Raw genomic sequence first — 22,273 nt, 5'->3', positions numbered from 1 at the left:
TTTATTATTGATTTAAAAATATTTGGAAAAAAATTATTTTAGTTTTTTAAAATCTTATTTTGTCGGTATGTATTTTATTAGCTTATATTTATTTCAATAGGAACAAAGGCTATACTTGTTGAAAAGCTTGCCAGATCCTACGCTAACGTTGAGTTGGTCTTCCCGGCAGCAGAGCCGAATGCCGTCCTTTTACAGTCGTAAATCGAACAAATAGCTTGCAAAGTGGTCGTCACAATGAGAAGATTAGCAGCCAAGAACGTGAGCAGAGGCCAGCATCCAAAAACATACTTCTTCACCGCCGTCTCTGCTCTAATCCTCCACCTCGTCGTGTAATACGCATTCAGTTCTTCGATCATCTTATCCAAATAAGCCACCTTCGTCAACTTCACTGATTTACTCATTCCATTCCATAAATCTGCCACCTCTTTGTCGCTCTTCAAGTGATTCTGGATGATCCCAACTTTCCTCAGAAGCTTCACATCATCCTCTGTGTCGATGATTCCGTCCATTAACTCAGTGTAGCGCGTGAAAACCAGGCTGCTGGTGGCAGCCCCAGCCTCGTAAGCGACCATGTTCCTCAATACCACCTCCGAGTTCTTATCCAATACAATGGCTGGAAGGAAGAAGGTGCCCGACCTCTTGTCAAATTTTACAGTGCTCAGGTCGCCGGTAGTCGCACAAAATCTGACTCCAGCTTTTCGAAGCTGTGTGACCTTAGGGACCATCAGTTCCTCTATCAGAGGAACTTCAGAGGCTTCTGTGCTCGAGCTCTTGCTTGATTCATTAGCAGTACGGTTGTTCCTATGTGAAGATAGAGGTTCATCTGATGTTCTTCTCAGAGCTACGAAGATGCCGATGACGCGCATATTTCGAAGACAAAATTTCAGAACAGATTTAAATTTTAAAAGCCTGAAAGCCTTACCCACGCAATGGACGAACACTTTGAAAAAGGTTAAAAATGCGTTCAGGGATACCATGCAGTTACCCAGATTTTCTTCCCCACTTAAGCTTGCTTTGGAACTTCCTCTGCTTCGAGTTGCGGCGGCTTCTTCTTGTTTGGGCACTGCTATGAAGTGGAGAAGTTCGAGCAAATGAACTCTTCCATCAAAGTCTGCCGCGCTTTTGAATGGAGACAAGCACCTACAGAGAGCCAGTAGAATAGAGGCTAAAATTTCCTGCGGATTTTCGTGGTAGACGAAGCTAACCAGGTCTGTGAGCAGAAACAGAGGGATTTGGTTCTCCAACATGATGATATCTCTTAGAATAGCATTTTGGGTTGTTTTATTCCCACTTTGATCCATAACGTGAGACATTCTGAAGAAGTTCCAGTCAGATTGTTGTCAATATTATTGGTTCCCAATGCCAAGCTCCGGAGAAACTCCAATAAGAAGGAACCGTCCACGGCCCATGACCCACGCTAAGCTCTCTGTACTCAAGTCCAGATACCGATGATAGCAAGCTCGGATCCTACGATCTCGTTTCATGAAATGATTAACAATGTCCTCGAAGCGTAGGTTCACAAGTTTCCTCCATATTCTTCTACTAGCCAACAGTTTGTACCTTTGCATTTGCATATCAGAGGGTTGAGGTCGCCATTGATGATAAGGACCAAGAGCTACTTGGAGGGGCACATAAGCGTCTGGTTTGTCAGCCATGAGAGACTTTGCAACGGCAAAAACACAGACGGGTACATCATCTTCGTCGTCCTCATCGTCACTGTTTCGTTCTGGAGCAAGATTTTTTCGAATTTGAATGATCCAATGGTCCTCGTCCCACCCAGTCGCTGCTCCTAAATCTCTTCGATCTGAATTCATGGATGAAACAAGGTAGCCAACAATGGGAGGGGTTTGCCTTGAAAAACTTTGATCAGTCTTGGTTACAGATAAAAAGACTCTAATTTCGGTAGCAGTTGCGGCTCGTGAATCATATGTACAAAGGAAAGCCGCGTTAACATTTAATTATTAGGGGAATTTTACCAAAATATTGATTTTAAAAAAATTTATTTATAAAAATACCGACAATTCCAACTTATTTGCAAAACTACCGAATTTTTACCGGTCCACTAAGCTTTGACTACTTACGTGTCGACACCTCATCGGTGCAGTATGGTGTTGAACACATGGGCTTCCACGTCAGTATAGTTGACAAGTATTATGCCACGTCATTACTTGATAAAATTTTGAATAAATTTTTAAAAAATTAAATATACTTTTTATTACCTTATATTTAAAATAATAAATTATTAATAAATTAATAAATAATTAAAAAATTAACTCTTACTTATTTAACACCATTTAATATCAATTAAAATATTTATTAATTAAAAAAATCGTTACACTTTTTATTTCTTCATATTTTAAAAAATAAAATAAAATAAGTAAATTAATTAGATTTAAAATATTTATAAATTAAAAAATACAAAAAAGTTATTTTAGAGTTTAAAAATACAATTTATTTGTATACTTTTTATCACCTTATTTACAAAATAATAACATTTACAAATTTTAAATATTTATAAATAGAAAAAAAATCTTACGCTTAAGTATTACCCATATATTATAGATTTAAAATATTTAAAATTTTTTAAAAATATATAAAATGTTATTTTATAGTTTAAAAATACAATTTATTTGTATACTTTTTATCACCTTATCTACAAAATAATAATATTTAAAAATTTTAAATATTTATAAATAAAAATAATCTAACTCTTACCCATTTACTATGGATTTAAAATATTTATAAATAATTTTTTTTTTACTTTTAAGTCTGACCCATATATTATCCATATAAAATATTTATAAATAAAAAAATTACTCTTAAGTCTTACTCATATATTATCCATTTAAAATATTTATAAATTAAAAAATATACAAAAAAGTTATTTTAGTGTTTAAAATATAATTTATTTGTATACTTTTTATCACCTTATTTATAAAATAATAAATTATAAAAAAAATTATTTAATTAAAAATCTTACAAAACTTTACAATAATTTTAATTTGGCAGAAATTTCATTAACATAAAATCAGAAATTAAATAGTAAATCACAAAAAATCAATACAGTAATTAAACACCTAAATTCAAATCAACATTATAATTAAATACAATAATTATATTCAATTAACCAAAACCCTAAAAAATCACTCTCCTAAATTGGCTTCTAAAATTCAAATTCGGGTTTGGAGGGTGAGTAGAGCTTCGGTTCTGAGAGAAGGGGCGGCCAGAGGGGGGCGGCCAGAGGATGAACAGAGGGAACGGAGAAGAAGAACGAGAGAGGGGGGGCATCGAGGGCGAGGCCGAGCGGCGGCAGCAGGGGAGCGGTTGTGGACTAGTAGCGGTAGCAGGGGAGCGGCCGAGGCCGAGAGGCGGCAGCAGGGGAGCAGTCGTGGCCTAGCGACGGCAGCAGGAGCGAGGGCGAGAGGAGATGAGAGGAGAGGAGAAAGACCGAGGAAGAAACATAACGAAAAAAATAAAATGAAGGGCTTACATGGAATGAGTTGACGTGGCGAGAGATGATGGGGCAATGGCGGAAATTGATAATGATGTGTCAAACGACACGCGTGTAAAATAATAACGTGGTAGCCCATGTGTTTAACTACCATACTGCACCGATGAGGTGTTGACACGTAAGCGGTCAAAGCTTACATGTCGCCTTTGAATGTCCACATGTACAGTGAACTAGTCAAAGTTCGGTAATTTTGCAAATAAGTTGGAATCGTCGGTATTTTCATAAATAAGTTTTTTTAAATTGGTATTTTGGTATAATTGATTCACAGGGGCCAGCCCACTGATCTACTTTAACTGTGCACCAAAATTGATATTTGATACATAAAAAATGATTCGACGATCCTAATGGTTTTGTATGGCGAGAGGTCAAGCGAAAGGGAGGGGAGCAACGACACGGTCAAGGATGAGGGCGAAAGGCCGAGCAAGAGTGAGGGGGGTAGCGGTGAGGTTGAGGGCGACTATGAGGCTGAGCAACAGTGAAAGAGACAAGGGTTGGGTAGTAGAAACTGTCGAGTGAAAGTAAACGAATAGGATGAACCATCGGATTTCACTTTCACTCGTTTTACATGGAGCGAGTTAAAGTGAAGATCGGAATTTTTGTCATGATTTGTCTCTTCAAGATTGATATTTTGATTATTTGTTGGTAAGGGTGGAAGACTGTTAGAGGCAATCAGTTTCTCGACAAGAGAAAGGAAGTCTATTAAGAAGAAAGGAGAAAATCGAGAAATTATTATTTTGCAGAAACTGTGTCTAAGTTTAATTATATATTTTTGGACAACAGCCTGATGATCCCTACAATTCTTATGCCTGAATTTCATTATTTATTCGCTTGGTGACGAGTATTTGGGTTTTTACAACAATAACCAATCAATATCTGGAACGATAGATAACAAATACACGAAATAAACAAAGAATTTTGTTAACGAGCACAGCTTATTAGTAAGGTCGAGCTCCGACGTAGTTTCCCGGCGGATAGTACTCGCAAGCGATGATTGTGTCGCCACTGTCACAAATAATCTTAGCGCAACCCACCCTCTCCGTAGTGCGCCAAACCATCTGTGTATAGTGACTGCAGTCCTCACCGCCGGAGCACGTATTGTTACCATGGTCGTAGAACTTCCTCTCAGCAACCCAAGCATCAACAGCATCCTTCGCACTCCACCGACGGCCCTGCCCCCAGAAAATGTTCTCGCCAAAAGCGTAGCCCGGCGAGTGTACCAAATTGCAATCACCCCGCCTCTCGTTCGAGTAAACACGTGCGTACCTTGCTAGCATCGGCTCCCACCCGACTGGCGGCACACCGACCGCCTTTCTTGCGATGTTGTGGCCATTGATGAACTGCTCGATGATCTCCGTTCGATTGCCGACGGAACTCGCTGTGTTGAAGAAAGCTAGGAGGAAGGCGAGTAGGGGAATGTAGTAGGAGAAGGTGGATGGGGAAGCCATTGCTGGGGACGAAGTTTGAAGACGATGAGTTTGTTTATATAGAGATGAAGAGGCATTTGGTCTCTCATTTTCTTCATTTCTACTCATGCGAGAGCAGGCTTTCATGTCCTTGATACAAAGTTTTGATTTGTTTTTTCGCTTGTTTAAGTTACTAGCTTTCGACTGATTAATTTTTTCGACAGAAATGCCCATGAGATTTTTCCTAGCAAGTTCGATTAAATAGAATTATAATAGTAGGGCAGTCTGGTAACGTCACTTGGTTGCATGACTGCGTCCATTAATTGGGGAGGAAGTCTCGGGACCGACGGCCTGAATTGATGGGAACCAAAGTCTGGAGCTCAAGTTTTCCCGGGATGTGCCATCCTTCGTAGGCTTTCTTTTTTTACGTAATTGAAGATTTTCTGGTAAGCCCAAGCAAGATCGTAGAATATTATTAGAACAATTAAAACTTCAAAGAGCTCACTTCGCGTAGCTGCTCAAGGGCTGAACCAGGTCAGGAATGTCTTCTAGTCTTATCTCCAAAGCAACAAGACAGCTTCTCTTCAGCCGTCGTTTCTCTCCCCTATTTAACACACTAACGGTTACCTTCGTCCACTCAAAACCCACCTCACGTACACCATCAGAAGAAGAAGCTCACTTCCTTCTCTTGCATGATAGCTGCTCTCTTCCCCTTCAATGGCGACATTTTGGAAGATTAGAGCTTTTCCCAACTTTTATGTGTCTCTCCTTCTCGTCCTAATTCTCTGGTTTGGTTCACTAACCACCATTTATGGGGGGGCCATGAACAAGACTCAGATGATTCAGCAATTTCTAGATGGGCATAACAACGCAAGAAAATCCGTCGGGGTCCCGCCGGTGACGTGGGATCCTCTTCTGGCAACATATGCTCGCGTCTACTCGAACCAGAGGCGACACGATTGCCGATTGGTGCACTCCTCCGCTCTCGTCTTTGGAGAGAACATCTTCTGGGGCCAGGGCCGCCGGTGGACGGCCAAAGATGCCGTCGATGCTTGGGTGGCTGAAAAGCAGTACTATAACTACAAGAGCAACAATTGCAGCGGCCCTGATTGCTCTCACTATACCCAGATCGTGTGGCGGAACACGCAGCGAGTCGGCTGCGCGAAGATCATTTGTGATAGTGGCGACAGCTTCATCACCTGCGAGTACTATCCGCCTGGAAATTATATCGGAGATCGGCCTTACTAAGAGAGTCTGTGAGACTTTATTTGAATTGATCTCGGCCAGCTTAAGAACATGTACAGCGAAACCAATTGATTGTTTATTTGTATTACACTGATGTTCCCAATAAAGATTAAAATGTCGATCCGACTTACTCAATTAGCAGAACTTTTATTTAAAGAGTAATTTGCAAGGTTCTCCCGTTTTCTGTTTTTCTTCTCGCATGCTTCTTGAGGATTTCATTCTTTCTGCTTTACAAGAAGACTGAAGGGAACTAATAGACTCAGTAACTTTTTATTCTTGCCTTGGGTTTCTTGAGTTGAATCTCACGAAACAGTAGGGGAATTTTGTCAAAATACCCATTTAAATTGTTTTATTCACTGAATACCATTTAAATTTTGTCATTATACCTATTATTATGATAATAGATGAGAATTAACCCTAGGGATGATGTTGGATGTGGGGAGGGAGGTGCTAAATTGCGGATTTTACCCATTTGGGCAGACAGAGACGTGGCATGGGGTCAATTTGTTTGATTTAATGGGAAGAGATTTACCAATTGCTGAACTGTCGGCAGGTACTTTTGTCACTATGTCCCTCAACACACTGTCACTGACGGCTGACGGAGGCCGTGATTGATGATACTCTCCTCAATCTGCTTTCGCTGATTTCTCTCTGTTTCTCTTGGTTCCCGACATTGAATCCCCAAATTAAGGCTGCCTCCCTACTTCAACTTGGAATCTCTCTCATTCTCTCGTTTTCTTCTTGCCACGTGGCTCTTCCTCTTTCTCTTTCTCGGAGTTAGTCTGTCACTTAACTTTGTTCTTCTTCTTCTCTTCACCATTTCTACTCACCCTTCTTTTCTTTTCTTCTGTCACGGGTATCTGGTGTTTTTGGTTTGCTTCTTCTTGACTTGTCACCTGCATTGGGTCATCCGAGTTTGAGGATTTGGGGGTTGGAGAACCGGGTTTGCGTTGGAGGAGGTAGGACGCTGTGTAGCAGGAAGATGATAAACTTTTTTGTAAGGAAGGATGTAAGGAAGATTCTTAAGCGTAAAGACAGTGACGCTGGAGAAAGAGGTACTCAGGTGCTTTAGTTAACTATTGTTGTTGTTGTCATTATCACTATTATCAATTTGCTTGATTGTTTAATTTGCTAATTTTGGGGAGCGGGTTTTGAACTGTTTTGTGGAGATTTATGTTGCTATTCTAGTACGAAATGCATTTCCTTTGCATTTTTTTTCTCTTGATTTGAAATGTTGATCAGTCAGATTGGATTTGGGTTTATTCAGAACTTTGGAAGGCTGCGATAATTTTTGTTTTTTCTTCCTAGAAACTCTTACTTTTTTTTCAGTATATTTTTTCCTTGATGAAATTTCTTTGATGAATCTTTGAGAAAATGTAGAAAAGGGGTCCCTTTGTCTTCGCTTGTTCCTTATTGACTCGATGCAGAGGATATATTGCTTCAAGAAAGCCACCATTTTTTTCTTGTTTATATCGAGTTTCTGCTTGTGAAGGAAACCTTCAGATAATTAAAAAAAATGTCGTTTTAATATCTCGTGAATCGTCACTCTTTATTGCATAGGATTCTCAGGAGGAATAAAGGACTATTACAGCTTCTAAAAATGGCAGCGAGATCTGATCTTGTTCATATAAGGGGATGTCATCCTTTCCGGGTCATCGGCAAGGACACTGAAATATTCACTTTTGCGATGGAGTCTCAGTAATTGACTCTTGGGAATTCATAGTTTGTTATCTCTGAAAAATATGGAGAAAGTAACTGCAAACGACTACTTCATTTTACTATTCAGGGCAAAATGGAGGGAATCAGTTTCCCTTAGCGGGATCCTAATGTTAAGGATCTAGCATGATTCAACTCAAATGTAGACTGCCTAAATTGCTCTTTTTAAGGTGGGAATCTTTACTGAGTAAAGTTGAACCAGGTTGGTCATAGGTGTCAAGACAGCATTTTTGGGATAGCAGTTCTCTTGTTCAGAAGAGTTGTTTATTGTATAAACTGAAGCTGATGGAAGATCTCTCCCCCCCTCTCTCTCTCTATAAATATGTGTATATATATATATATTCATTTATTTTTCTTTCTTGGTATATCAGGCAGAGCGTTGGAAGAGTTACGTTCATCACTTTTTAATGAGCTTCGCACATCAGAAGGGGCAAAACAGCAACAACAACGGATATGTGGTCCCACCATTGCTCTTTCCTTCAACTTCTTGGTTTCTGTTGGGATTATAATGATGAATAAATTGGTATATTTTTTCACTCTGTTTGCATCTCTCTACTAAAAAAGTATTTTTGCTTAATTATTTAATTTAATTCAGTAACTATACTTGGAACTTTTTAGGTGCTTGGAAAAGTTGGATTCAACTATCCCATATTTCTCACATTTATCCACTACATTGTAAGCTGGTTCCTTATGGCTATACTCAATATACTGGCTCTCCTTCCTGCATCTCCTCCCTCCAGGTCAACCCCATTCTCTTCTCTGTTTGCTCTTGGCATCGTCATGTCTCTCTCTAATGGGCTCGCTAATGTCAGCTTGAAGTATAATAGGTAATACATGTTATCCCTTTATTAATAACTTTCAATACAGCTTAGTAGGAAATACAATAGTGTACAATGTGGGTTATATGAAGGACCCCAGACTAATTGCCAAAAGTTTCTCCAGATAGACAATCTCAATTCGCAGCTATTTGAGCCATGATCTACAAATGAAAATGAGCACAGAAGGAATCAGTCTCTTATGTAAACTTGTAGAAAAAAAAAAAAAACATTTGTTAGATAGATTTAGAAGTCAAGCTGGTGACATTTCTGAATTATAGCATTGGGCATCACTTTGAACTCTGAAATGCTAGCTCATGATTGACACGCATGTCAAGAATCACACACTTATCTTGATACTTCTCTATTATTTTTTTCTTTTTATTCTATATTGGAATTTATCAAATATCATATATATTTTTTTAAAGAATAGTAAGAATGGTGAATTCATTAGGAAGGCCCGAAAGGGCAAAGAAATACGAAGAAAGTAAGAATAAGATAATAACAATGAGAGCTATCATAAAATATTCTTATTTCTTACTTAATTGTCACTGAACAAACTCAAACCTTTACAGTCACTTATATTCTCTACTTCCAGTGTGGGTTTCTATCAGATGGCTAAGATTGCTGTAACCCCAACAATTGTCCTTTCTGAATTTGTGCTCTTCAGAAAAAAGGCCACTTTCCAAAAGGTATTCACTTCATTCTCTAATAGTTAGATTGCTTAAGATGTTAGATACATGTGCAGACTATAGTCTTTCTAGAAATTGAAGTCACTTTGATGAAATCTTGCAGGTTTTAGCCCTCGCTTTTGTGTCTATAGGTGTTTCTGTTGCTACTGTTACTGATCTACAATTTCATTTATTTGGAGCTTGTATTGCATTGGCTTGGATAATACCTAGTGCAACTAACAAGATTTTATGGTCTAATCTACAACAGCAAGAAAACTGGACTGCTTTGGCGTATGTAGCGTTTTCTTTTTCACACTTTTTTCCTTACTCTTTCATTTACTTTCAAAAATAGGTTACTGAGAAGAATTTGTTTATACCATTTTCTAATGTTCAGTTCTGTAGCAGGTTAATGTGGAAGACCACACCAATAACAGTTCTCTTTTTGGTTACCTTGATGCCATGGCTTGATCCCCCAGGTGTCTTATCTTTTAAGTGGAACTATTCTAATACATCAGCTATTCTCATGTCAGCTATCTTGGGGTTTCTGCTTCAGTGGTCTGGTGCTTTGGCCCTAGGGTGAGTAGATCTTCCCCATGCAAATTTCAATGTTACTGTTTATATAGAAATACATGCCATTAAAGTTTTATCATTGCTTAAAACCTGTTTTTTTTTTTTTGAAATGATTTAAAACCTGTTAAATATTCAATACATTCTTTTGTGACATTCAATAAGTGGTAGTTTTCTCTTGCAGTGCCTCTTATTTGTTTTTGAGTTTGTATGGCTCTTTTAAATCCATTTGTTTAGTATACAGATTTGCTGACATTAAAGGAAAACACCAACATTCTTACCAAGAAATTTTCATTTTTATGTATGTTGAATTTTTAATATTTTGTGTTGAAAATGAGAACACCCACAAGTATGTTAAATTTTCTGATAAATGCTCTCTCCAAGGAACTCCTGAGATCAGATAGTTAGCTCTAGTTCTGCTGCCAGTTTATGTGGCATCTGTCTCTAATCAACTGATCCTGCTACAGGGCTACATCTGCAACTACTCATGTTATTCTTGGGCAGTTCAAGACATGTGTTATCCTTCTTGGAGGGTATCTTTTCTTTGGGTCCAATCCAGGCATGATAAGTATCTGTGGGGCCATTACAGCCCTTGCTGGTATGTCTGTGTATACGTACCTGAACTTGCCAACTTCCCATCAGCAAACTACTTGGACTTCTCCTCGTCAATCTGCTTTCTCTTTAGCAAAATCAAAATTTTGCAAAGAAACCAACGACACTCATAATGGCGATTGCTGTGGAGAAAATGTTTAAGGTGGTTTTGCGTCAGGAGTTTGACAAATAATCTGAACTGTGAAGCTGTTACTAACCCATTCTTTTTCCCTGTTTGCATTTTCATGTTTATCTTGAATATGCTTCTTGTAATCTTCAATTATCTATATGAGCAAAAGCCCATCCTTGGCTCAAATTGTATCTGTTACTAAGGAAAATATGGAGATCCTGTTTAACTACATCCAAGATTTTATACGTAAAAGAGAAGCCAAGTATTTTTAATGATTTTGTGAATCGTGTTATATTTGTCTTGTTCTTACTTGTAATGACTGATGTAGCTTCCAACTGTCACCAATCCTCTCTGTGTGCTGACAGGGGATATTTAGTCATCTTTAAACTGTTAGCTCAGGATAGAAAGATTGTGAATTTTGGCAACAATGTACAGAGCTACTACATCAACATGAATGGCTTGCTCATGGAACAGAGACACTGCATTGATGCATTTTTTCTCATTATATTATCTATTGTTAGAAAGGTTGGATCTTTTCCATTTTCAGTCCGACCTTATAATCCTCCTGTGGTCAAATTCTCATTTTCTCATTTTTAAGGTTTGAATTCGGCTATCATGGTACAACCAATTCTTACCGTCAGTCAGGTCGAAAGGAAAAATAATAAAAATCACCTAAAATTTACTATGTAAACCCGATATTAGGGCTTTCCATTAGGGATAAAAATGAGGCACTTTCAATGAAAAACTTGCTTGAGGCGGACACAAATTTTGATACATGGGATGGGATAGGGTTAGGAGGTTGCTAAGGAGTTTCTTCTTCACATCTCATCTCAACTGGTCTTTGCATTTTGACCCGCGATGGCCGGACCTCGAACCGCTGTCCTTCTGTCCGAATATCGTCAGGCCTGAAGCCTGGACAAAGAGTTCGAATTGGTCACTTTTCCCCCGCCTCCAACACTGAGATGCGTCTCACTGTGAGAATCCCCAGTCGCTCACGAGTCTGACCAGTTAACTCGTGTTTTTGGAAGGATGCTTTTTTGTAGGTTTTTAATGATTATAAACTCTGGTGCTGTTGATACTCTTTACGGAGACCAGTCTCAGTATAAACAGCCCCTTTCTTCTTCTCCGTCTTCGCAGCTGCGACCCACCTACTGGTGTCACTCGAGTAACCGTTCTCGGATCCATCTTCTCGTCGTCCTCAGTCTCAGATAATACACCTACATGTCAAAGGATCAACACGAAATGAATTGAAAATCGACTTTGGTGAGTAAAAAACAAATTCAAATTTGGCCTTATAATTCCGCAAGGAAAAGTTTCTTTTGTAATGGCGAACGTTTGGCAGGTGAAGTATCGTTTTCCCTTTTGATGTGTCGTTGTTATAAACAATGCAGGAAATACAAGCGTCGACTACCCGCGGCGGCATTTACAGGCCCATGGATTTGTTCGACATCTAAGGGTCTTTCGTTACGGTTCATTCCAATCCTGCTAGCTGTCTCTTTGTCCGGATCTTTTAAAGCCTTCTGTCTTTCTCGGCTCTCCGACACTATTAGTGGGATCTTACGTTGCCGTTTCAGCTCCTGGAGGTGTCTTCAAATACAGAGATCTGAGGTTTTGTGGATTGAATTGTGGCTCTTTGGTTCCTCTTTTGCTGTAAGTGGAAATGGCCCCCGATCCGAAGCACGTTTTGGGAGCGTTTCTGACATTCACAATGTTCGCAATGCTCGCCAACATGATCAAGAAAGATCATTTCGATCCAGTTGAGGTGAGTACCAGTAGACTCTCCAGTAGAATTCACTTCATTTCGTTGTTTAATGATGTTTTATCGATTTCGAATAGAGAATTGTGGTACTTTCCATGCATGTGGTTCTTACCATGAGTTGATTCTGTGGTGCCGTCTTCCTTTCGCATTCTACGTTTTCCTCCTCGCTGCTATTCGATTAGTTTAATTCTTTCTACAAGAGTTGGTGGAAATGTCATTACCAAGCGCAGTATTAGGAAGAAATTAATTTCTTGTAACTTCCTTGTTTTTGTCGACTATCAATTACTTTTTCCTGGAATTGCTCTTTCCTGGATAATTATTTTGCATGGATCAAGTTCAGCAGTCCAGGACAGCTACCCGTTAGAAATGTTTAGGCAGACATCTCTGGTAATTCCAATCGATATTTGTTTTGCTTCCTCTGCTTAGATGATAAATTAACTTCATTTTTGTTGTTCAAATCTCAAGTCATTATGTGGAAGATATGAAGGGTCAGACCTATCACTCTGTGTCTGTGCTGATTCTTGCTGATATGAGTATTTTGATCCTTCCAAAAAGAAAAAAGAAAGAGAAAAAGTGTAATCTTTTGCTTTTCTCAATTTGTTTTGTGCATGGGAAGTCATTTGAGAGTGCCAATCTTTGCTACCTATGTGATTTGAGTTGAGTTAGTCCTGAACCAAATGCTGTCTGGTCCTGTGAAATTGTTAACTTTCTGTATCATTTTTGTTAAAAGTCAGAAATCACAACAAGTCTTCTCTTACATATAGAATGCATGCTGAGTAGAGGGTTTATTTGGTGAAGGATCACATAAAATCTTGCCAAGTATGATTTGGTCCTGTTGGCATCATATGATAGAATCGTTGTTTTAGATCATGGTCCTGTTGGCATCATATGATGGACTCATTTTTTTTATCATGGTTTATGAATTATGAGCACTCTCTCTGGAAACTCTGGTTATTCTTTTATAGGACTCTTTCAGGAGCATATTTCTCTGCAAGCAATCAGAAGCCTAAATGGGCTTTAGCACATATTCTACGAGTTGTGGCTTTGCATAGATCTGCTAGGACCTGCAACTACCTTCAGACTACATACAGTTGATTTCATAATGTTGTTTTTGGCCTTATTTGATCTCTCTCATTATACCATGCCGAGTGTCACTCCCCTCTTGCCACTTGTCATTTTATCAAAACGTTTTCTGGTTTACCATAGAAATGAAAGTGATGGTTCTGTGGAATTCAAACTTCAATGTTGTCTTCTGAGAAAAAAATGATTCTTATGTTTTCTCTACCTTCGTTGCCCAAAAGGGAATGTGTATTTTCTTTCTTCTTTACAGACTTACCTGAATTATATTGATCTTTTCAAGGATTTAGTGAGCCATTCAGAAAGAAAATATTAAAAATGACGGGAAAGACACATTTAATGAATTTAGTGCATATAATGTCACCTACACAGAAACTCTTTGACCTAAGCTTTGGAGCTCTTGGAATTGTCATGGTTCTGTGTGGCTTAGGTCTCCATCAAATCATATGGATAAAGTCTATAAATACTAAAAGAAGAATGAAACATTAGTAAATTTCTGTTATAAATTCCAATACCAATTAGTACTGAAAATTCAAGAGGCCTATCAACGAATACAAAATGAACTCAATCGGTTTCCTTGTTGTAAGGCCTACTATAGTGATTATTATAAATTCTTATCAAATTGACTTGCCTGTAGTAAGAAATTACAATTATTAATATAACTAAACATGCTCTTTTTCCTTCATTTATTTATTTACCTCTTTGACTCTCAGAAACATGCACATACTTCCCGAGGTGCACTGTATGTCCAGAAACTTGAACCCAAGACCAAATGTTAAGAAATATTCCAATGTGCCATTTGACTAAATGCTCAATTCACAGCTTGTAGATTTTGCATAACAATTTGCAGAACAAGAAATTCGAACCAGTGAGAAGACTTAACATAAGTTTGCTAAATTATATGTTTATGTTCTCTTTCTCTCTCTTAGTTTTGTGTATAGACCAGGTAATGCACTTCCGTAAGATGTGATGACTACATGCTTTTTAGTCGTCAAAAGAATCCTTGCTATGTTTCTAATAACATTTGGTGCTTTAACCTTTGTAAAAAAGCATTAATATATAGACAATACTTGCGACATGAATGTTCTTTAATGATTTTTTTCTGTGTCCTCTAGACACAACTTCCCCAGTTATCTACTGTTCAGTTTGAAGTGATGAAAATTGAAGAACGCAAAGTCTCCACACTGAACAGGGTGAACAAAGGACAATGGAATAAGGTCAGCCAAGAACTCAAGCCTTGCTGGAAGCAGCCAGGAGCAAGTAAGTTCTGGAATGATGTTTAGAAGTAACAAATAAAGAAAATTTTATGATGTGGATTGAACCTTTCTCTGCACTGAACTCGGATTCAACCTTTCTGTGTGCTTGACTTTGTGATTTCAGGACTCACAGAAGAGGCAGAAAAACCAAGGGGTTATGTTACATTCTCATTAACTAATGGTCCTGAATACCACATAGCTCAGGTATTCGAATAAACTTGTCTGCTAATTGATCTTATGCCGGTCAACTTTAATGGTGGTTTATTTTGTCTGCATCAGTTGCCTACAATGTTTCATTTCTTTTGATATATTTTTTGAATTAACTAGGAGAATTGATCCATGTTTTGGTGACAATTAGTCCTCTATCCTTAATGATGAGTTCTCTTACAGTAAAACATTAAGATGCTGCATTCTCTGTTTCTATTCTGTCACTAAAATTGTAGCAAATCCATAAAAGAAGGTGAATTAGATGATGAATATTGGACAAGGTACCCTATAAAGGTTAGAATGGGATGAACTAAAATCATAAAGAAAACCATAGATTGAGCATAGTCTTAAAATTTCTCCTTTTGTTCTTTGCTTATTTTTTTCTTCTTCATGCATGATGTCCTGGATTGAGGGTTAACTCTTGATAGAAATTGATTTTGATGACTTATCTGATATTATCCCTTCTCTTGTTTCCTCTATTAGGTCGGTTATATCTTGATAGAACTCGACTGTGGTGAGTTGTCTAAAATTATCTCCTCTCTTGTTTTCCTCTATTAGGTTGCTGATGCTGTGATGGTTGCAAAATATCTGGGGGCCACGCTTGTAATCCCTGACATCAGAGGAAGTAAGCTGGGTGACAAGAGGTTTGTATTATGAACTACAAACAAAGAGACACATGAATTGTTACTTTTATACAATGACTATGTTACACTGATTTGATGAGAAAGTCAGAGAGAGAGAGAGAGAGAGAGAGTTCAAATCATTAAGTTTTAGCCACATGCATTGTAAAGTTTAAGCCAATGACAACGTTGCACAGATTTTTTGAGAGAGATAGAGATAGACATTAGGGTGTTATAATAAAGGCATTCACGATTTCTCACAATGCTGTGGGCCACCCACTCAATTTGGAAGAATATTGGGGCTATGCTCTTTTCTAATCTCAATGCCTATAGCTCCTAACCAGTAAGTAATGCAACAAAAGAAACAACTATTTGTTGCATTTTCCTAGACCAAAAGTTTATACATCCATATTTATTTTTTAAACATTGTAATGTCCTGTGTGTGCTGATTAATTATATTCTTATTTCCAGTCAAAATACTTTAGTTTATAAAGAAGCAATATTTCCTGTAAAAATAATTTTAGTTCATAAAGAAGCAATTATTCTTTTAGGAACTTTGCGGATATTTATGACGTTGAGAAGTTTGTAAAGAGCTTGGATGGAGTGGTCAAGATAGCAAAGGAGCAACCAGCTGAAGTAGCTGCAGGAAAGCTTGCAGTTGTGAAGATACCCAATAGGGTGACAGAAAAGTACATTGCTGAACACATTGAACCCCTGCTCAGAACAAAGAGAAACATAAGGCTTGTAACATTCTTCCCTTCTATAAATATGAAAATAAGAGAAACAGATCAGGAAGCCGATTCAGTTGCATGCTTGGCAATGTTTGGGACTCTTGAATTGCAAAAGGAGATTATTGAAACTGTTGACTCGATGTTGGCAAGGTTGAGAACTCTTAGCCGCAGATCAGATGGCCAGTTTGTTGCAGTGGATTTGAGGGTTGATATATTGCAGGGGAAGGGGTGCAAAGACACTGGAATGAAGGGTAAAAGTTGCTATACTCCAGAAGAAACTGCAGTTTTCTTGCAAAAAATAGGATTTGAAAGGGAGACCACCATCTATGTGACCCAGCCTAGGTGGCATGAAAGTCTGGAGGCTCTGAAAGACAAGTTTCCGAATACCTATACAAAGGTAGGAACCCTTCTCTGCTTTACTACATGTTACTGGTTACTTGCTTCTTCTCAATTTGTTTACTATAGAATTGGCACTATTTTTAGAAGTGAATGATTAAAATAACATATATACAGTTGATGGGAGATCCCTAAGAAAAAAATAGTCTTGACGCTCAATACAATTGAAACTTGAATGCAATTAGGCTACATATCTTCAACACACAGTGTCACTGTTTCCTTTTTTATAAATGTTGCAGGAAAGTATAGTCCCAGCTGATAAGAAGCAAAAATTCCTGGATTTAGAAAGCCCCCATCTTGAGAAGGTTCTGGACTTCCACATCTGCTCCCAAAGCGATGTGTTTGTGCCCGCCATTTCTGGTCTATTTTATGCGAATGTTGCAGGAAGAAGAATTGCTTCAGGCACGGGCAACACACTCGTTCCGTCTCAAATACAAGGTTCCTCAGCACCTGCAACCAATTTTGTCTCTCCATATATCTCAAAGAAGAATCACATGGCCTATTCGTGTTATTGTGACAACTGAAGATTTCACATGATTCTTGATGCGATCACCTCTGGTTACCTCGAAGTTTCTCTCGTTGGAGTAGGATACAGAAAGGTTCGTGTTTAAACAAGCATTTCAGTTATCCTATAGTTGTAAAGATTGTCTAGTTAAATTGTTTATATAAAGTAAGCGAAGAATTTGTTTAGAAAATGTCAAATTGAAATTTTAGTTTGTCCATGACCTACATTCTCTTAGTTAAGAGCTTGTGACACTCATTTTGCTACTGGGCAAAGTCCTTCGAGGGCCCCGATAGACATTATGGCCCTGTTAGTGCTTTTGCCAGGAAAACGTTGGAAAGGTATCAGGAATTTGAGCATACCACAAAAACAAATCTAACAGGAAATGAGAAACCCAAAGACATACGGATCTGTTGGCTTCATCAGCCATTGGAGAGAATAGGTAGAACTGCTACAATGAAGAAAACCTAAACTAGAGAAACAGAAAACAATGGGAGAAAAAATGAGAGAAGAAGAAAATCAAAGGAAACTTTCAGCTGCTGCTGGGGGATATACGACAGAACAAAGAATCCTGAAAAACAAAAAAATCACAATTCACTCTTACGCTTGCTGACGGTCAAACTTTTGAGTTTTTAGCGAATACCCGCGTAGAAGTAAGAAAGCAAAATCTCTGGAGGCTTTCCTCAATCATATATACGGCCCAGAGAAGGCCACGGATTCCCTTTTTATGTTTCTGCCAAAACAAGTTCAAAGTGCACGTACTGTGATCCTGTACCGAGAACCCACCCCTCATTTGTTTATCCAAAACAGCAAAAAGAGTCAGAACCTCGGAACCAGAACCTGTAGAGAAAGGCAACGGAACTGTACCCAGGAATTAAAAATGGGAGAGAGAAAGAAGGCAGATGGAGTGGGGTGGAATTCAAACAGAAGGAGATTGGGGCGTTTCCGATTTGCCGGCTCTTGCTGCCATTCGATTCTTTTATTGGCTTTCTTGTCGGCTTTTTGACAAACATATGTTCTACAAAGGTGGTTTACAGAGGCCGCCGGAGATGAAGGAGGCTGACATGTGATGACCATCCGGTTCAGGCCAACCAAATCTGTTTAACGACGACCTTTTTTTCTACAAAGCCAGGAGGGAATCCATTATTTTACTAATCGTGGCACATGACTGATTTTTTTTCTGTTCCAATCTTGTCAGATTTAATTTTTTATAATAATAATAATCAAATTTTCATTTTTTTTCTTCTTCGAATTTGTAAATGTGCATGGCATGTGATGTTAGTAACTTAACCTATTAGACCCATAATTTAATTTCCTCAACTTAATCTTCGGCTGATCGAATGGCTTGGCCTTAATGCAACGATTTTAATATTAGAGCATGTTGGGACTGTTAAAAGCATAAGAGCCAACACCCTTTCTTATCCATCCAATCACATGCACAAGAACATTTAAAACATCGAATTAGGGAATTAATAATCTGAGCTAAATTAAACCCCAAAATTTTCTATCCTTATCTTGCTTTAAAAGGCTTGAATATTACATTAATCCAAATCCCTTTCCTGGTTTCTACACATGCAGTCACATGCCTGTCCTTCAAGGTTTAAAAAATTCTTTAAAAATAAATAATAACAAACCTAAACAGTTTCATCACTCTCACTGTATTACACGGATAATGCTTTATGTTGAATGCAATGGCGTTTTCTGCTAATTTTAGGCCGTTTTACTTTCCTTCTCCCATAATTCATCCTCATTTTCTTCTTTTCTTCCTTTTCTTCTTCTCCTACGTCTTCTTCAAATATAGTATAAATTTCTCTTCCATGTGCTCAGAGCCCTAGAAGCACGTAATACAGTATAGTTATTGGAAGAGCAATGAGCATACCGAAGATAACCCTGCACGAATTAAACAATTCTGTCTTCAGTTCTGATGGGATGATTTGATCCGAGAAACGCACAGAGAGAGATGAGAGAGAGAGAGAGAGATTTGGGACTCACGCGGTGCTAAGTATGTCTGGGTGGACGTTATACTCCTTGGCAAATACGAAGGGAACAATCCCTTGAGGAAGAGCTGCCTAAACACAAACAACTTGGACAGATTAGAATTGAATAATGATCTGCTTCTGGGCATCTTGTTTATGAAGTGAAAGGGCGTTAAAAATAAAAAATTAGAACAATGACAATGGAAAGAATACATAAAAATCAGATTCATTGGGATTAACGTTTTTGTTTCTGGGGATTTAAGTTGACAGTCAGTAGGGGAGATCTTTCTGAGAAAGTGATGCACCTGGACGATTGCAACATGTAGAAGCACGCCTCGGATTCCGATGGCGATAGAGGTTGCCGCCATCACCGCGGGACCCGTCAGAAACCTCACTGCCATAGAAAATGCTGCCACGGATCTTCCGCAGGCTATGATCTTTGGTTGCAGAGCCATGAACAGACCTGTTCGATTCTCAGCTTGTTAATTCATTGCAAGTTTTTCGTGTCACTGGGTAAACTACTATTGTTACCTAGACTAAACATAGCCATTCCCAGTCCTGCATCTGATAGTATTGATATCGATCCTTTCACAATGGATGGCATCTGGATGTTCCACCTGAGCAAATACTAGAAATTCATTTACTGAAGGGAACCACCCAAAAAGGAAAAGCCTGAAAAGAGATTTCTTGGGTTCTTCTAGTTATTGCGGAAACAAATTAGAAATTATTTGGGATTGTAAGACCACATACTGAAGAGGACTGTGGCTGGTAAAGAGTTCTCGAAATGCAAGGGAAAAAGGATATTGTTCTCGGTTCTCACCTGTAGGATACCAGGGACCAGATCACGCCGATGAGGCTAGAGTAGGTATTTGGATTACGGATGAGCTTCCGCCACACCATAATAAGTATCAGCCTTGTCATGACACTTGCAGGTGGCATTTGGTGCGATCCGCCAACCAGTTTGTCGTCTCCTCCCACGCCAGCCTTTGAACTCGCAGGAAATTTCTGATTGGGGCTCCGGCGGCCACCATCTTCTATTTCCAGTTCCTCATTAACTCCTGTCTTGCTAATAGGACTAGCGTCTACACTTGCAGATTCATGCAAACCTGACAAAGATTTGGTCAAGGTTAGAGCAGAACGACCGGAAAGTAACAAAGATTCCAGAGGGGAAAGACGAAAAAGAAGTATGGAAAGAGGAAGAGACAGAAATCTTGGAATTATTATAATTATTATTTTCTTTACCTCTGGAGGCACCACTGATCTCATTGTGAAGAACTTTAGAAGCCTCCATGGCTCCAAAATCATTAGAAGCGGCTCTATTAACAGCATGCTTCAAATTCCCTTCGGACACAGGAGAGGCACTGGAGCTCCACACAAACATGTGAAGCTCCTTGTTGGGGTTTCCTCCTTCTTTCTTCTTTCCGAGGCTAGCCGAAGTTGTCAAAGCGGGATTTGGTGGAGGATAGGAACCCAGCCCTCCGTTCATGAAATCACCGCTCATACTTCGGCCTCCTCTGTGCTTCCCATATCTCACCATGTCCTCTTCGAAATTCGACGTCCTGGGAGTAGGTCCCCTCGAGGAGTGCAACGAGTAGACATCCCCACCACCGCCATGGAAGTTTCCCGTATACCCACTTCGAGGGCTGGGGACTTTGCTAGAAAACATTGCGTAAAAATCCGTCTGATTGAAACTTGAAGCCCTTGGTGTGGGCTCTCTGGACGACTGGAGTGAGTAGATCTCTACCCCGGTGAGGTTGGAAGCTCTGGGCGTAATGGAAGTCGTGGAATTCAATCCATGGGACTTGTTATAAGAAGATATCATGGACCTCGATGAAGTCGACTTCCTTACCAACACATGGAGCTTCCCATCTTCACCTAGTTCAGCATCTGCCTGCAGCGGCTCCCGGCCATTGAGCGACATAACGTCGGACTCCACCTTGAAGGAGGTGATGGAACCGGCAGTCTCCGGGAATTGCTCAGAGATGAGGGTCTTGGCGCCACGGTACTCGAACATGAACAGCATAAGGGTGTACCAAATGACGCTCTGCAATACGACCACCTGCACCATGAGGTTTCCGGAGAAGTCCCCATACATAGCCCTGAGGAGTGGGATCCCCATGACGAGTGTGTTGGGCAGAGTGGAGAGGGAGAACAAGGTAATCAACCAGTCCAGGCTCCCGTGCCTGGAAAAAGCTTGCCAGAGGAAGAGTGCCGCAAGGATGACCACCTTCTGGAGTGAGTCAGCCGCAATGAAACGAAAATTCATCGCGTAAGGATCATTCTCAGAGATGAAATGAAAAGATAAAAGCGGGACGGCAAAGACGGCCACGAAGCGATTGATGCCGGAGCACTGATCGGGGGTGAAAATCTTCCACCAACGGACGGAGCCATAGGCCAAGATCATGGAAACATAGAGGGGTACGAGCGCTGCAAGGACATCGTAGATGTCTTTCCCCGTAATCATGGTCGGAAAACGGAGCAGAAGTCGGTGAAGGAGCTGCCTGTCTTCTTCCACGGGCGATTTTGTTTTTTTCTTTTCTCCTTGCCTTTCTTTGACTCGTCGGGTGTGTATCTGAGAGTGACAAGGAAGAAAGATTTGCTTGCGGATTGGCCGAGGGGGAGAGAGCAGATGGAAGAAAGGAGAGCGTTTTAAGGTAATTAAGCAGGAGCAAGAGGGAGAGAGACAAATTCCGAACCTAAGGTTGACCGTTGACCTCTAAGCTCAAAATCTCGTTTGAGCTATACGGAAACCGATTCAGTGGTTCACTGGGTTGAGTGGGACTACTGACTTCACAACTCACACGTCCATGAGCTCTTAAATTCGCAGCGGGAGCCCATAAATAACGTAGATCTGCACTCCCCAATAATCCATTTTTAAAAGCCCTGTGGGCGGGTAAAAACACCTCTCATGCAGAGGCTTTATGTTACGGATGAAGGGGTCAATGTAATTAATTAATAAAAATAAAAATTAACCATTATTATTCTAAAAAATAATTAATAAAAATAAGATAATATTAAATTCTTTTTTTTACTAATTATTTTTAAGAATAATAATGATCAAATTCTCTTTTGCGTTCCTACAACTTTGATGCACTCAAAA

At 39.3% G+C, this 22,273-nt stretch overlaps 6 protein-coding genes across 9 annotated transcripts; 3 read left to right on the top strand and 3 right to left on the bottom strand.

Moving 5' to 3' along the window:
* Positions 1-137: 137 nt before the first annotated feature.
* On the bottom strand, positions 138-1,814 carry LOC137946795 (putative UPF0481 protein At3g02645). Its single transcript, XM_068793093.1, has 2 exons — positions 1,396-1,814; positions 138-1,314 (listed from the first exon to the last, which is right to left on the bottom strand). Exons 1-2 carry the CDS (start codon positions 1,812-1,814, stop codon positions 138-140), a joined length of 1,596 nt encoding a protein of 531 aa, XP_068649194.1.
* A 2,632-nt stretch (positions 1,815-4,446) lies between these two features.
* On the bottom strand, positions 4,447-4,956 carry LOC137946794 (pathogenesis-related protein 1-like). The gene has a single exon (XM_068793092.1). It carries the CDS (start codon positions 4,954-4,956, stop codon positions 4,447-4,449), a length of 510 nt encoding a protein of 169 aa, XP_068649193.1.
* Positions 4,957-5,631: 675 nt separating this feature from the next.
* On the top strand, positions 5,632-6,162 carry LOC137946793 (pathogenesis-related protein PR-1 type-like). Its single transcript, XM_068793091.1, has one exon. It carries the CDS (start codon positions 5,632-5,634, stop codon positions 6,160-6,162), a length of 531 nt encoding a protein of 176 aa, XP_068649192.1.
* An 898-nt stretch (positions 6,163-7,060) lies between these two features.
* Positions 7,061-10,975, top strand: LOC137945700 (nucleotide-sugar uncharacterized transporter 2-like). Of its 3 annotated transcripts, none has more exons than XM_068791682.1 (7): positions 7,061-7,214; positions 8,247-8,398; positions 8,494-8,702; positions 9,289-9,382; positions 9,486-9,652; positions 9,764-9,937; positions 10,396-10,975. In XM_068791682.1, exons 1-7 carry the CDS (start codon positions 7,142-7,144, stop codon positions 10,679-10,681), a joined length of 1,155 nt encoding a protein of 384 aa, XP_068647783.1. In that variant the 5' UTR covers positions 7,061-7,141; the 3' UTR covers positions 10,682-10,975. The 3 variants fall into 3 exon arrangements, with proteins under 3 accessions (XP_068647783.1, XP_068647784.1, XP_068647785.1); XM_068791683.1 differs by having other exon boundaries at positions 9,767-9,937; positions 10,396-10,973; XM_068791684.1 differs by having other exon boundaries at positions 7,169-7,222; positions 10,396-10,974.
* A 761-nt stretch (positions 10,976-11,736) lies between these two features.
* Positions 11,737-17,903, top strand: LOC137945625 (protein MANNAN SYNTHESIS-RELATED 1-like). Its single transcript, XM_068791572.1, has 7 exons — positions 11,737-11,912; positions 12,041-12,411; positions 14,601-14,745; positions 14,866-14,945; positions 15,507-15,592; positions 16,120-16,696; positions 16,935-17,903. The coding sequence occupies exons 2-7, from the start codon at positions 12,310-12,312 to the stop codon at positions 17,217-17,219; spliced, it is 1,275 nt and encodes a 424-aa protein (XP_068647673.1). The 5' UTR covers positions 11,737-11,912; positions 12,041-12,309; the 3' UTR covers positions 17,220-17,903.
* Positions 17,904-18,756: 853 nt separating this feature from the next.
* LOC137945817 (auxin efflux carrier component 2-like) lies at positions 18,757-21,637 on the bottom strand. Of its 2 annotated transcripts, none has more exons than XM_068791861.1 (6): positions 20,428-21,637; positions 19,994-20,255; positions 19,705-19,790; positions 19,479-19,636; positions 19,190-19,266; positions 18,757-19,087 (listed from the first exon to the last, which is right to left on the bottom strand). In XM_068791861.1, the coding sequence occupies exons 1-6, from the start codon at positions 21,635-21,637 to the stop codon at positions 19,021-19,023; spliced, it is 1,860 nt and encodes a 619-aa protein (XP_068647962.1). In that variant the 3' UTR covers positions 18,757-19,020. The 2 variants fall into 2 exon arrangements, with proteins under 2 accessions (XP_068647962.1, XP_068647963.1); XM_068791862.1 differs by having other exon boundaries at positions 19,994-20,228.
* Between the last annotated feature and the right edge of the window lie 636 nt (positions 21,638-22,273).

The sequence above is a fragment of the Aristolochia californica genome, unplaced genomic scaffold (genome assembly GCF_029961685.1).
Source record: "Aristolochia californica isolate CCGP_79_NKW_82.1479 unplaced genomic scaffold, dmAriCali1.0.hap1 SCAF_12, whole genome shotgun sequence".
Classification (NCBI taxonomy): Eukaryota; Viridiplantae; Streptophyta; class Magnoliopsida; order Piperales; family Aristolochiaceae; genus Aristolochia; species Aristolochia californica.
Note: the sequence above shows the minus strand (reverse complement) of the source record. Positions and strands in the feature narration are given on the sequence as shown.

What these genes read in the sequence shown, in the direction of transcription:
- LOC137945625 (XM_068791572.1), top strand. Translation starts at nt 12,310, where the DNA reads ATGGCCCCCGATCCGAAGCACGTTTTGGGAGCGTTTCTGACATTCACA. An exon ending in ATCATTTCGATCCAGTTGAG is followed by an intron (nt 12,412 to 14,600) that starts GTGAGTACCAGT and finishes TGTGTCCTCTAG; the next exon opens with ACACAACTTCCCCAGTTATC. An exon ending in CTGGAAGCAGCCAGGAGCAA is followed by an intron (nt 14,746 to 14,865) that starts GTAAGTTCTGGA and finishes TTGTGATTTCAG; the next exon opens with GACTCACAGAAGAGGCAGAA.
- LOC137946794 (XM_068793092.1), bottom strand. Translation starts at nt 4,956, where the DNA reads ATGGCTTCCCCATCCACCTTCTCCTACTACATTCCCCTACTCGCCTTC.
- LOC137945700 (XM_068791682.1), top strand. Translation starts at nt 7,142, where the DNA reads ATGATAAACTTTTTTGTAAGGAAGGATGTAAGGAAGATTCTTAAGCGT. An exon ending in TTATAATGATGAATAAATTG is followed by an intron (nt 8,399 to 8,493) that starts GTATATTTTTTC and finishes GGAACTTTTTAG; the next exon opens with GTGCTTGGAAAAGTTGGATT. An exon ending in TCTGGTGCTTTGGCCCTAGG is followed by an intron (nt 9,938 to 10,395) that starts GTGAGTAGATCT and finishes ATCCTGCTACAG; the next exon opens with GGCTACATCTGCAACTACTC.
- LOC137946795 (XM_068793093.1), bottom strand. Translation starts at nt 1,814, where the DNA reads ATGAATTCAGATCGAAGAGATTTAGGAGCAGCGACTGGGTGGGACGAG. An exon ending in TGGGTCATGGGCCGTGGACG is followed by an intron (nt 1,315 to 1,395) that starts GTTCCTTCTTAT and finishes GAACTTCTTCAG; the next exon opens with AATGTCTCACGTTATGGATC.
- LOC137945817 (XM_068791861.1), bottom strand. Translation starts at nt 21,637, where the DNA reads ATGATTACGGGGAAAGACATCTACGATGTCCTTGCAGCGCTCGTACCC. An exon ending in TCTTCACAATGAGATCAGTG is followed by an intron (nt 20,256 to 20,427) that starts GTGCCTCCAGAG and finishes CTGCAAGTGTAG; the next exon opens with ACGCTAGTCCTATTAGCAAG. An exon ending in TGGTCCCTGGTATCCTACAG is followed by an intron (nt 19,791 to 19,993) that starts GTGAGAACCGAG and finishes GTATTTGCTCAG; the next exon opens with GTGGAACATCCAGATGCCAT.
- LOC137946793 (XM_068793091.1), top strand. Translation starts at nt 5,632, where the DNA reads ATGGCGACATTTTGGAAGATTAGAGCTTTTCCCAACTTTTATGTGTCT.